General features: G+C 40.0%; 1 protein-coding gene across 1 annotated transcript; it reads left to right on the top strand.

Annotated features, from left to right (window-relative positions):
- Nucleotides 1-406: 406 nt before the first annotated feature.
- On the top strand, nt 407-14,430 carry LOC105622765 (protocadherin-like wing polarity protein stan). The gene is made up of 15 exons (XM_012204176.1): nt 407-849; nt 1,336-1,897; nt 2,119-2,396; nt 2,743-3,456; nt 3,691-4,531; nt 4,879-8,184; nt 8,364-8,982; nt 9,347-9,713; nt 9,868-10,083; nt 10,268-10,840; nt 11,198-11,624; nt 11,706-11,943; nt 12,338-12,655; nt 12,898-13,486; nt 14,400-14,430. Exons 1-15 carry the CDS (start codon nt 407-409, stop codon nt 14,428-14,430), a joined length of 9,522 nt encoding a protein of 3,173 aa, XP_012059566.1.
- The last annotated feature ends 253 nt before the right edge of the window (nt 14,431-14,683 follow it).

Genomic DNA, 14,683 nt, shown 5'->3' with positions numbered 1-14,683 from the left:
TTATTTTAGCGATAATCTTCGATCTTAAGTGCTTTACGGATTCAAAACAATTTTTTCTTGACAAAAAATTTAAATATAAATAAAACCCCTATTTGCTTAAAGCAGGCAGGTTTGAGGCCTAATAATATCTTTGTGTGAATTTTACAATTTCTTTAAAGTAAACTTGATGAGCGTCCATTATTTCAGTTTTAAAACAAAGTTATTCGGTCTTAGATTGAAATTGAAATATGTGATACTACAAATTAAATTAATTAAAAAATTTAAGATCGATATATTTTTCTTTAGATGGATCCTAGTGAATCGATGTGTTAAATTCGTGAAGGATTCGCGAAGATAGACAATCATGAGACACTTAAGAAGAGAAAAGCACAGACCGCAAAATCGCGCGGATTAAGTGCGTGTCGCCATGGCGAGGTGGAAATGGATGCTGTTGATCTTGACGACCATCTGGACGCTGGGCGATGGCTACTTGACGGTATTACCATCCAGCACGCCCGTTGGCACTGTCGTCTTCGAGGCAGGAGTGCCACAGCTGGGCGGTCGTCGCAAGTACGAGGCGTCCAGTGAGCGCACCGCTTGGTTTGCTCGGAAACTCCTCAAAGTCCATCCGCATACAGGCCGCGTAACTCTGGCAAAGATGCTCAGCTGTGAAGGCCTCCAGTATCCGCGTGTTTTCACCTTCTACGTCGATTCGACGAGCTCCCGCCTCGGTAGACCCACTATCGATTACTATAGTTTACCATTAAGGATCCTGATTACCGGATGTGGCGGGGAGAATCACGATCTGGCGGCCACCAGGGGTTGGATGGCGGAGACTCTGGCCTCTTACGCGATGCCCAGCACCGACAGGTTGGAAATCGACTGTTAGATGTAGAAAAATATTAATGAATGTAGATACTGACTCGTAATATCGGAATTTAATTTATTTGACGAAATATAGATGTAGACAATTCTGTACACAAAATATAAATAGACTCTTTATAGTAAAAAAAGATACTGTTCTGAAAAAACAGTCAGAATGGTCAGAATGGTACATTAACCCAGGTGTAAATTAACTTAGTTTAAACAATTTAGATTCGTTTTTATATACTTTAATTTTAATCTCGGTTTAATTAACTCTTCATCTTTTTCCAGTTCTGAGAATTAGAAAAAGATAAAGAATAACTTGAATTGAGTATTGAATAAGTTGAACTGAGATTAAAATTAATCTATATTGGTAAAAACGGGCTTTAGATTGTTATATTTAACTAATTTAAAGTAAATTAAAAAAAAATATTTAATGCTTAGCTTCGCAAAAATAAAAATTCATAGCTAAAGATCCAATTACATCGATAGGTTTACCGAGGTATGCCTACGGACGTCTCAACTGGTGGCAGCTCTCCGTGATTTTCTACCTCAGACGACATTAAAGGAATGCGAAACGAGATGGGGTGGAGTGGCAGACCCCAGGTTCCTCGTGGAAGGTGCCGCTGGGGACCTGGTTTCTGCAACCGAGCAATGCCTGATCGATCCATTATGGAAAGTTTCAGTTAGCATGAATTTGCGCTGCACTGGCGACTCACGTCTGACAGATGCCGAGCATCGGTTGAAGATTGTGTTTCATCACCATCAGCTGGATGATACTGATCTTGGTAGGAGGGTGAGACGAGAGCTCAAGAATCAATCACCGTATTTCGAGCAACATCTCTATCTCGCCGCGGTGGAAGAGGAAAAAGAGCCGGGAATGTATGTGACTTCAGTGAAAGCTAGAGATCCCGAGAACGGCGCTGTACGATATTCAATGAGTTCCTTGGTAGATGCGAGATCGCAAGCATTATTAGCTCTTGATCCAGTAACTGGAAGAGTGACAACCCGTGCCAGATTGGATAGGGAAAATGTCGACGTGCACTATTTTCGGGTGCGTATCAAATTCTGAAGTAAAAAGAAAAAAAATTAGAAACATAAGTATTGCTCTAACGATAAGAATAAATTTAATAAAAAAAAAAACCATTATTTAAGAGACGTACATCTCTCTTCTGTTTAAAATTTATTAACGCTGTAACATATAATTAAAACAAAAAAATAAAAGTTCTAATCAAAATAGCATTTAATTACAAACATGGATTATTTGCCAAATAGGTATTGGCGGTGGATGATTCGTTTCCTCCGCGCACCGGCACAACGACTCTTCAAGTTAATGTATTGGATGCAAATGATCATACGCCCAGCTTTGAGGGACCGGAATACGACGCGTCAATACGTGAAGGTGTTCCCGTAGGTTCCACGGTGATTACGGTTAAGGCTACTGATCAAGATACTGGAAGAAATGCCGAAGTGGAGTACTCTATCGTCTCTATCACGGCAGGGAGTAGCATCACGCATATGGAGGATGCAGCGACTTTCAGAATCGATCCAAGGTTGATATTACAAATATCATGTATTCCGACATATTTGAAGAAAACTTTTTTGACATCCGAAACTCATCATCTTAATATTTAGGAAGTTCTTTTTTTTATTCATGAATAAAAATGATTTCAATCTTTTTCTATTACATGAATTATAGATTATCTCTTCTTTATATTTTAATACTATCAATGACACGAATAAACGTAGAATTTTTGTTTTCTTTCTTTCTTTGTTTCTTCTTAACTTAGTTTTTCTTGTTTAGAAGATCTTATGATAAAATTGTTTATATGATCAACTCAATGAAATATAATTTCATACGATTCTTATATTCACAATACAAATCTTTGTATATCTCAGATCCGGCGTAGTTACTACGCGAACTCCTCTCGATCGCGAGCAAACCGAGATTTACACGGTAGTGCTCAGTGTTACGGATCAAGCGACATCACCTTCGACGCAACGTAGTTCAAACGCGACTCTAGTGGTACGTGTGCTGGACGACAACGACAATTACCCACAGTTCACCGAGCGTACATATTCGGCGACTGTGCCAGAGGACTTGGATTACACGACTAATCCAGTGATAGCCCGTATCAGAGCGATGGACGCGGATGCTGGCGCTAACGCTGCTGTCCGCTACGCTATCATCGGCGGCAACACACAGAATACCTTCTCAATCGATTCAATGAATGGTGATATAGCTCTAGTTAAGCCACTCGACTACGAGTCCACTAGGAGCTACAAGATTGTCATTCGCGCTCAGGACGGTGGCTCGCCCGCGCGTTCTAACACTACTCAGCTGCTCGTGATGGTCAGGGATGTAAATGACAACGCGCCAAGATTCTATACCAGTCATTTCCAAGAATCGGTGTCGGAAAGCGTACCAATGGGATATTCGATCCTGAGAGTACAAGCGTATGATGCCGATGAGGGTAATAACGCACTCATCAAGTACACTATTGGTGCGCGCGATTTCACCGGCGCCTCCACAGAGAACTTCCCCATCACTGTGAAAGCAGAAACTGGTTGGATTTACACGACGAAGCAATTAGATCGTGAACAATGCTCAAAGTATATTAATCTTTTTTATCGATTTTTAAACCATCATTTAATTGAAGTTGGAATAATTGAAACATAAATCAATGCGGATAAAAATTGTACTAAACATTTAAAAATAATGTTTGAAGAAATATATATAAAATAATTTTTCCTCCATTCAATACATAAAATTTTCAATACTTAAAAAAAACTTACTTCAGATTCTTTAGCAAATCCTTTGACAAAAGATTTTCGTTTTGATTTTAGGTACCAATTTACCGTAATTGCAGCGGATTCAGGAGAGGAACCAAAATCCGCGAGCGCGACAGTATTTCTCACAGTGACCGATGTGAACGATAATGATCCTTATTTCGAGCCAAAAACCTACGAGGCTGTAGTATCCGAAGATAGTCTGGCGGGCACCCCAGTCACTACGGTGACCGCCACCGATCCGGATGAAGATTCCAGAATCCATTACGAAATCACGGGCGGTAACACGCGCGGACGTTTCTCTATCTCTTCGCAAAACGGACGTGGCCTTATAACTATCGCCCAGACACTCGATTATAAGCAGGAGAAGCGGTTTGTATTAACAGTGACTGCGTCGGATACAGGTAGCCGTACTGATACCGCCTTGGTTTATGTCAACGTGTCGGACGCCAACAATTATTCTCCAGAATTCGAAAACGCACCTTACTCAGTGTCGGTATTCGAGGACGCGCCGATTGGCGTAACAGTCCTGGTAGTGAGTGCTACTGATGCCGACGTCGGCAAGAACGCCCAGATCACATACAGTCTAGCGATTGACAATGGCGAACAAGTGATCACCGAGTTCACCATCAATCCACAAACTGGAGCGATTACGACGACAAAGGCGCTCGATCGCGAGTCGGTACCCTCGTACCTGTTGACAGTGACCGCCCGCGACGGTGGAGTGCCATCGCTGTCGGATACTACCGATGTGGAGATCTCCGTCACGGACGTAAATGACAACGCACCAGTCTTTGAAGCGCCACAATATCACGGTTCGATTCTCGAAGATGTTTTGCTAAGCACTAGCGTGCTGAGAGTCGCGGCAACCGATGCAGATACCGATCTCAATGGCCGAGTAAGTGTAGCTCTCTCCAACAAAAAATGATGCTATGATAATTTGAATGAGAAATATCGTATATTAATTGGTTTGCTTATATAAATACAAATTTTAATAATTAATAGAAATATTAATAGAAATAATAAATTAAAAGAAATATTAAACAGAAATATATATCTTAAATTTGTAATATAATCAATAAATTACTAAGTTAGTATTTTTTATCGATAAAAACTATTTTTATCAATTTTTTTTAAACAACAATAATTATAAATATAAGCATAATAAATAGTAGAAAGTTTTTAATACAACTTTTAAAATTCTTTTCACAACTTTCTAATGAAGTCAATATATACCTGGTCCAGGTAAGGTACAGTTTAGAGGATGACGGCGATGGAGCGTTCACGATTGATTCTACGACAGGTATTATCAGGACTGCGAAAATATTGGACCGAGAATCAGTGGCATATTATACTTTAAAGGCCGTCGCCACAGATCGCGGTTCACCTGCACTTTCGTCTGTCGTTCCTGTTACTATCAAGATTGAGGACATCAATGACTCGCCACCCGCTTTTGAGAATGACAAGATCATTCTTTATATCACTGAGAATTCCCCGATTGGTTCAACTGTCGGTGAAATCTATGCCCACGATCCAGACGAGGGTCCTAACGCAGTGGTGCAGTACAGTATCATCGGTGGTGAGGATTCCAATAGCTTCAGCTTGAATGTTCGCCAAGGCGCCGATCGCGCCGAATTAATTACCCTCGAGGAACTTGACTACGAATCACCGAAGAAGAAATTTGAACTTGTGGTGCGAGCCGCGTCACCGCCGCTACGTTCGGATGCGGTGGTACAGATCCTAGTGACCGATGTGAATGACAACGCACCGGTGCTTAAGGACTTTCAAATAATTTTCAATAATTTCAAGGACTTCTTCCCAACTATACCAATTGGTCGGATACCAGCAATGGATGCTGATGTAACGGACAATCTTGTCTACAGCATCCTCGCCGGTAACAATGCGAATTTGATCGATCTCAATAGAACCTCTGGCGAGATCCGATTGTCGCCACAGCTCAATACTAACGTGCCGCGAGTAGCGACTATGGAAGTCGCCGTGACAGACGGTATCAATGAGGCAAAGGCTACAATGACGTTGTCAGTACGTCTGATTACTGACGAGATGCTGCTGAACTCAATTACAGTAAGACTGGATGACATGACGGTGGAAGCATTTCTTAGTCCTCTTCTGGGTTACTTTCTGGATGGCTTGGCGGCTATCATTCCATGTCCGCGGGAGAACATCTTTCTCTTTAGTGTTCAGGAAGATGCAAACGTGCAGAGCAAGATTTTGAACGTGAGCTTCTCGGCACGCAAAGTCGAGCCAGGCACGGTTGACGAGTTTTACAGTCCACAATTTCTTCAGGAACGAGTATATCTCAACCGCGGTATTCTGGCGAGATTGGCAACAGTCACTGTTCTACCTTTCGACGATAATCTCTGCGTTCGTGAACCTTGCCTGAATTTTGAAGAGTGCCTAACAGTGCTCAAGTTTGGCAACGCATCTGGTTTTGCCAGCAGCGATACAGTTCTCTTTCGACCCATATATCCAGTGACTACATTCGCGTGCAGATGCGCCCGTGGCTTTACTGGTAGTCGCGAGGCTTACATGTGCGACACCGAAGTGAATTTATGCTACTCGAATCCTTGCATGAATGGCGGCATCTGCCACAGGCGAGAGGGTGGATATTCATGTATCTGCCAACCGGATTTCACCGGCGTAAATTGTGAGATCTCAATGAACCGCGACGCTTGCTCACCCGGCATCTGCAAAGGTGATTCTCAATGCACCGTGAAAAATACTGCTGGCTTTACCTGTGAAGGTTGCCCTGTGTCTGCTCTGGAAAGCGTAACACCTTTCTGCGAGTTGAAAGCTCGCAGTTTCAGTCCAGCGACATTCCTCACTTTCGCTTCTCTCAAGCAACGTCATCGTCTTCATCTTAGACTGAAATTTGCTACCGAGTTGGCCGATGGTCTGCTACTCTACAACGGCAGATACAATGAACGCCATGACTTTATTGCCCTGGAAATCGTGGATTCACGCATGCAGTTTAGCTTTTCCCTCGGTGATGAAGTAACAAGAGCAATGGCGACCATTCCTGGCGGTGTCTCAGACGGTCAGTGGCACGAGGTTGTGGTCTCGTATATCAATCGAACAGTGACAGTGTCTCTAGACGATTGTGACGTCGCGCTCGCTTTAAAATACGGCGAGAAACGACTGGGTCCTAAATGGACCTGCGCTGGTAGAAGTGAAAGAGTTCTCGAAGAACGTTGCGGACTTGTTACCGAAACCTGTCACAGGTTTCTGGACTTGACTGGACCATTACAGTTAGGTGGTCTGCCAGCAATCCCATCCAGCTTTCAAATCCGCAACAAAGATTATGTTGGATGCATTAGTGATCTTTACATCGATCACGTTTTCATTGACTTGAATTCATTCGTAGCCGACAATGGAACGAATGCGGGTTGCCCCGAAAAAACTGCCTTCTGCGCCTCGTCGCCTTGCAGGAACAATGGTAAATGCCGTGAGATCTGGTCAGGTTTCGTTTGCGAATGCGAACATAACTTTGCCGGGCCTACTTGCGCCGAAGAAATTGGCGCACCGTATAGCTTTCACAGCAATGGCATGCTCGGCTTCAATCCGTTACTGCGACCTATTCAATTACCGTGGATGACGGCACTGAGTCTCCGCACTCGCGCACAACTAGCATTTGTCATGAGCGTGCAGATCGGCCAGAATAGCTCGGTCTTGTTGGAAATCCGAAACGGCAAACTGGTCGTTTCGCTGGACGGTGCTGATGTAATCCGAACTAGCGGTACAGTTGCGGATGGCGAATGGCATCGCATGGAGATTGTCTGGCAAAGCGGTCACGTATCCCTAGACACAGATTATCGCGATCGACCTGTGACAGTGCCGCTACCAGCTAAGCTGCAGGGTTTGTACGTTGGCAGAATTCTTGTAGGTGGTCTGGACCAAGCGACTACTATCGATCTACCGTTCTTTGATGGCTGTCTGCAGGATATACGAATCGGCACCAACCAAAGCGTTCTTCAGCGTCCAACTATCCAAGAAAACGTCGACGCTGGTTGTTCATCTCAAACCTATTGCAACACGGAATGTCCACAGGCATCAATCTGCATAGCGCAGTGGCGATCGAGCGAATGTGTGTGTGCGGCTGGCCACATAGGTAATAATTGCGAACGCATTTGCAATCTCGAACCCTGCAGCGATGCCGGTACCTGCGTCGAAGATACGACCGACTTACGGCGTGGGTATCAATGTAAATGCGCTTCTTCTGATATATCCGGAGAGTACTGCGAGATGAAAAGTGAACAACCCTGTCCGGCGACATGGTGGGGCTCTCCAATTTGCGGGCCCTGCCACTGTGACGAGACCAAGGGCTATGATCCCGCTTGTAACAAGACCACCGGCGAATGCCACTGCAAGGAGAACCACTATCAGCCGAACGGGCGGAAAGAGTGCACACCGTGCGAGTGCTACACAACTGGCAGTTTCGGTCCTCGTTGCGACAGTGAGACTGGTCAATGCCGTTGTCGAACGGGAGTGATCGGTCGTTCATGCACCGATTGCCCAAATTCTTATGCTGAGGTAAAAGAATAGAGAGAAATGTAAAATATATTTTAGCTAACATTTTCTTAAAAATTTAAATACTGTGAATATCTTTAAATTTTTTAAATGAATCTTTTAAAATAAAATCATTTTAATTTAAGAAGACCATCGCTTTTAATGATGTTTAATTAAAATATTAATATTTTTTAATATATTAGGTGACTCTGAGAGGTTGTGAGGTAGTCTATGATGGCTGTCCCAGATCGTATTCGGATGATCTGTGGTGGCCGCGGACTCTTTTTGGACTGACAGCCATTGAAGACTGTCCCGGCACCGCCGAGGGCAAAACTTCCAGATCTTGCGACGACAAGTTAGGCGGTTGGCAACCGCCCGATCTCTTTAATTGCACTTCGGAGGCCTTCATCGAACATCGACACCAGCTAGCAGCTCTGGAAACCAAGGATCTCACGCTAAACACTTACGTAGCCGTGAAAATGGCAAAAGATGTTCACAGAGCGGTGAATATTACGAGAGAAATGTACGGAGCAGATCTTCTGGTGACGGAATCTTTGCTAGTGGCGTTGTTACGTTATGAAGAAAGTCTAGTGGGTCTGAACTTGACTCACAGTCAAGACAAGGATTACGTCGTTCATTTGATCGGTATAGCCGGAGCAATTCTAAGATCCAAATACAAGGAAAAATGGGACAAGATAGGAGAACTTAACGGAGATAGTCCCGATAAGATTCTGGACGCTATGGCGAGATACTTGAAGACTTTAACGGCATCTCAACATGATACTTTTACCAATCCCTTTGAAGTAGTCAATGATAATGTTGGTATGTATATGTGAGACCATTTATCTTCCTTCCAATTTAATTACTTTAATTAATGAAACGATTTATTTTAAAAACTTATAAATTATTTAATATTATAAATTATTTAATATTTTTAGGTATTTTATTATTTTTAGATATTTGTTGTTACTTCTCTAAAAAATTGAAATTAAAACAAATTTTTTTTATTTATGAATAAGTTTTGTGCGCGACAATACATGTGACAATGTTTACATTTAATTAAATAATAATATAAAAACAAATTTTAAAATTTCCGCTGAAGCTAACTCACTTCATATCATGCAAAGAAATTAATTTTTAATATTTATTTTAATTTTATTATTAAATTATATGCGTCATATTTTAGTGCTGGGTCTAGACATCGTAACATCGGAGAGTCTCTTCGGCTATGAGACAATTGAGTATAAGGAAGATCCTACTGTATCAACAGCAAGACCCGCGGAAGCTGATCGGAAAGTCATTCTACCTGATACCTCTACTTTTCTAAGCTCTTCAGCGCATTTTGGTCCATCTATTAGCTTCCCAAAGTACAATAATTACATGGCTGATCCAAGCAGATTCGATCCACATTCAAAGATCCAGGTGCCACTCAACACATTAGGTATCAAACCTGTTATACAGGGTGAATTAAATGTGAAAAACAGTCTGAACAATCGAAAGGCTGTACTGAGTTACGTGCAATACAAAGAACTTGGTGCTCTTTTGCCACAAAGGTATATTATATTACTCAATTATTGTATAAATTTCTTGTTACTTTAATATGATAAGAATTTATTATTTATTTTTATTAAACTTTATATGCAAAAATGGGAATAAAAGGATGGCTTATCTGGCTAGTTGCTTTTAATATTAATGTTTGAATTATAGATTTGATGATTCGGTATCAGTTAGATGGGGAGTAGAAGTAGCAGTTGGATCGCCCATAATGACTGTCTCGGTGTTAGTTCCCTCGGATGACGGGTACGAGTCCTTAACAGGAATCCCTTTGCAGTCTCCGATTCAAGTCAGACTTTGGCTTCATGAAAATGATGATTTCAAGACCAGAACAAATCCGCAATGCGTTCATTGGAGCACGGCGAGAGGGTAAGAAAAGTTAATTAACTTTTCACAAATTAAGAAATTTCAATTCTATGAAAAATTAATTTTATTTGACAATTGATAAATTTAATTAATCACAATTCATTTATATAAATTTGAATTTTATTCTTTAATTTCAATATAAAAATTTTATAATGTTTAGAAAATAATTTTACCTGATTAATTTCAGAATTGGTGAATGGAGTCGAATGGGCTGCACCACGGAAATTGAAGACAATTCCTTATCATTCGGTACTATTGTGAACTGCTCTTGTATGAAACTGTCCACTTTTGCCATACTGACAGACGTCCTCGATCTTGAATATGTTCCCGAGCCATCTTTGTTAGAGGATGTGACCAGTTACAGCGCGTTTATGCTCGCCTTACCACTGCTATTATCTGCTCTCTTGATCCTAGCGTTAATTCGCGGCGGTGGTACCAATTCTAACAGTATTCACAAGAATTTGGTATTATGCGTTTTTATGGCGGAAATCCTATACCTAATCGCGCTCAAAGCCAGAAATCCTCTCGTCTCCAACGAATTCCCCTGCAAACTTACGGCGATAGGACTGCATTACGCTTGGTTGAGCACTTTTGCCTGGACCCTTGTAGACTCCGTTCATCTTTATCGGATGCTGACAGAAATGAGAGATGTGAACCACGGCCAGATGAGATTTTATTATACTATGGGATACGGTCTGCCGGCTGTCATCGTTGGACTTACTATCGGAGTCAGGGCCGATCAGTACGGAAATTTCTATTTGTAAGTTGAGTTTAACGATTTATTTTTTAAATAATTTTTTCCAATTTTTTTTATTTTTGAAATTTCAAAATCCAGCACTTACTATTATAACATAAAACATTTTATTAGTTTATCATTAAATAATAACATCTTTATAATAACATCTTTATAAAATTGAATTAATTAATTAAAATTAAAACTTAAAATGAGATGATATAATTCTATGGCGATAATCCATATAACATCCATTCGCGACTTATTAAAATTACTAAAATATAATTATTATAGTATAATAGAATACAATTTTTAGAATTAGAACATAATTTTGAACTTTTAAATGGAATTTTTTATTACAAAAATTTTTACTTGATTTTTCAGCTGCTGGTTGTCCATCTATGAAACCGTGATTTGGTCGCTCATAGGTCCCGTTTGTGCTGCCGTGTTGGTGAACTTCTGCATTCTCGTAATGTGTATCCGCGCAGCGTTTACTTTGAAGGAGCACATCATGGGTTTTGGAAATTTACGAACGCTCTTATGGCTCTCTGTGGCCTCATTACCTTTACTAGGATCAACATGGACTTTGGCGGTCCTCAATGCGTCAGAGAACTCACCGATGCTATCGTATTTACTGAGTGTTGCTATCGTAGTTCACGCAGCATTTAGTCTGATCGGCTACTGCTTCATCAATAGTAGAGTTAGGAGAAATTTGTATCAAAGTCTATTAAGGTGTATTGGTAAAAAAACGCCTTTGCTAGAAGGAAGTATGGGCAACGGAAGTAGCAGTCAAAATGTAAATGGCCATTCGGTAATGTAATTTAAAATTGATCTCTTGCTACAAATATATGAATTAAATATGAATGCATTAATATTGATGTTTATATTTCAGCGTTCAGCACTAGCTTACTCCTCGACTTATAACGGAGCAGAATCCGTATGCAAGAGAGTTCATGTTGGCGTTTCTACAAGCAGCACAACTTCAAGAAGTACAAATAAAACAGGTTCAAGCCCTTATCGTAGCGATACGCATTTGAGACATACATCAACCTCTACAAGTAATTATAATAGCGATCGAGATCCATATCTATCATCGAGGAGTCATCGATCAGCACTACATTCTCGACAAGGTACAAATTTTTAAAAACAGCGGATGAAATATTTGATATTAAATTATATATTAATATTATATATTAAAATTATATATTAAAATATTAAATTATATATTATATATTAAAATTATTTTATTTGAATTAATTCATTACATAAATAAAATTAAGTTAATTTTGTGATATTGTATAATCTAGTTTCATATGATATTGTATAATCTGAAAGACTGTATTTCAACATAAATATAATCAGCGCACAAATTGTTTGAATTGGAAATTGTAAAAATTCACACATACTTGTATTATTATTCATTTATCACATAAAAGGTCATCTCCAATCAAGACCCGCTTTGATCGAAAATCATCTTTTTTACTTACTTGTCCTTAAGTTAATGTTACACAATGTTTTTAAAAGAATCTACAGAGATAAGGGGTCAGCGCAGAGAATCAGAATCAGACTCCGATGGCTCGCAAGCCGAAGGAGGCGGCAGAAGCTTGGACCTTGCCAGTTCGCATAGTTCCGACGAGGATGATGTCACGTCGAGGTCGCACAGAAACATGGGAGTGTCTACACAGCAGCACGTCACTCACAGCTATCTGCCTAATATTCATACTAATCCTGCCGAACACTTGAACATACTTTGCTCGAATGCTGAACTCTTCCCCAACATCAAACCGATCTATGCCCCTCGATGGAGTTCTCAACTGCCAGAAGCATATCTATCATCAAATGGTAAGATTGGCAATCACAAGTTTAAATTAAGAACAAAAGGAAAAACGCATAAAAGTCTTGAATCATAAAAAAAATAAGTGATTGTAAAAAGATATGAAATTAAGAAATGATAAAATTAAATTCCAATTAAAAGATTGAAATGTTTCTCTTTTGTAGTAGCACCACACAGTTATATAAATATAAAGGATTGTAATATGATTTTTGAGAAAAGTTAAAAATAATACTGTTCATTTCTTTTGCAGTAATGGATGTGCGAAGTAGCCAATGGTCTGGTGGCACCATGTCAGATAACGAGATTGCTTCGAACAAAACCTCGAGTCCGAACCCGTTGCCGTATCCGGAGATGAACTCACCGCAGAAGAATCAGCCGGATGAGAATTACTCGGAAGGTGAAGAGAAAATGCATCATCTAGGAGAAAAATATTTATTCCCTTATACTGCCGAGGAAGACCATACAGTATCACCCACACCGTACATGCTGTCCATGTCGTCACGCATCCTCGCCTCTAGCATGAGCCATCACTCACAGAATTCAAATCACGAAAATCTGAGTGGTTCCGAGCAGCGTTACGGCAGCTTGAAACGTGGTCAAAGTCTGCACGGCTCCCAGCACGACAACCTCAGCGGTTCTGAAAGATTCGGCAGTCTGAAACGTGGCAAGATGGGCACCCCCACCGTTCTGGAGGATAGACCCGAGTATATCCTGCCGATGAGCGGCAGGATACTATCGAGTTCGTTGACTCATGACCTACAGCATAGTAACGAACTGGCAGCGCTCAGGCAGCAACAGCAGCAACAACAGCAATACGAACAGACTATTACCGAGACCGAGTGAGTAATAAATACACATATTATATTTAGATTTGGGATATTTATTTTTTACTCGGATATCGGATGCCTTGTTAAATAATTTAAATAGACGAAAGTAAAAACTTAAATGAGTTTTTTATATACGATGGATTTGATGTCTGAATGAATCAAAGAATAATATAACAAAGAAAGAGATCGTTTTAGATCGTTTTAGAGATCGAAATTATTTTCATTGAGCTTTTTCTTTTTATATATCTGTACATCATCTATATCGAAAATATAATATCTTCTTTTAAAAATGACATAAAAAATACTATTTCAATATATAGAATCTTAAAGAGATTAACAGGAAAAAGATTTATGAGAAATTATAATTTAAAATGGAGTGAATGTGACTTAGAACGATCTGATTAATTAAAAATGGAGCCATGAAAGCTATTGTAATCAAAATTAACAAAGTTATAGAAATAATAAAACGTAGTCACATTGGATAAAAATAGAAACCTTTATATAAACGATTATTCAAAAAGTTGATTGCGTTCATTGACATATAAAACAATTTACAAAAAGACAATACAAGTACGTCACATCTAGCGTACGTAAAAAAAGGTTGGTGGCGAACTAACATACTTAAGTTACAGCGTTTCTTAGCGCAATTTCGTAACATTCTTTTTAATTCATTCTGGTTTTCTTTGGTTTCCCATATTTCTCCTTGCTGTATGCACAAAAGGTGGCGTTGGAACGTTCTCTAACATAACTATGTCTTTTCTGTGATCTGTGCTTGCCCTGACTGTCAAATTATCAGCGAGGAGGTAAGCGAACGTGACGATATATAATAAATCTATAAATCATCTTGCAAACCGCAACGATTACCTCTAATTTTCTCTGAGCGTCCAATTGAATCGGAATTAATCGCGAGTTGTCACTGTTGCAGGAAGGATACTAATGCGGAAACGCCCGTCTGACGAGGTCCGTGCCACGAACGAGAACAACGTACAAAGTAATTTAGTTTACGCCTAGTTTAAGTGTCCAACGCGCAATAAAGACTCGTCGATATATATATATATATATATTTTAAGAAGCGGCCATGACTGTACTTACTTAGCCATATTAATTAGCGTGTATGTGTGAGTGCCTGTTTATATGTTGCATATGGAAAGTCTATCAGAGTAATCTTAAGAGATAATTCTTACATTAAAATATATTCCAATAATTATA

Source organism: Atta cephalotes (assembly GCF_000143395.1).
Source record: "Atta cephalotes unplaced genomic scaffold scaffold00048, whole genome shotgun sequence".
Classification (NCBI taxonomy): domain Eukaryota; kingdom Metazoa; phylum Arthropoda; class Insecta; order Hymenoptera; family Formicidae; genus Atta; species Atta cephalotes.
The sequence above is the reverse complement of the archived record's forward strand: the minus strand, read 5'-3'. Positions and strand labels throughout refer to the sequence as shown.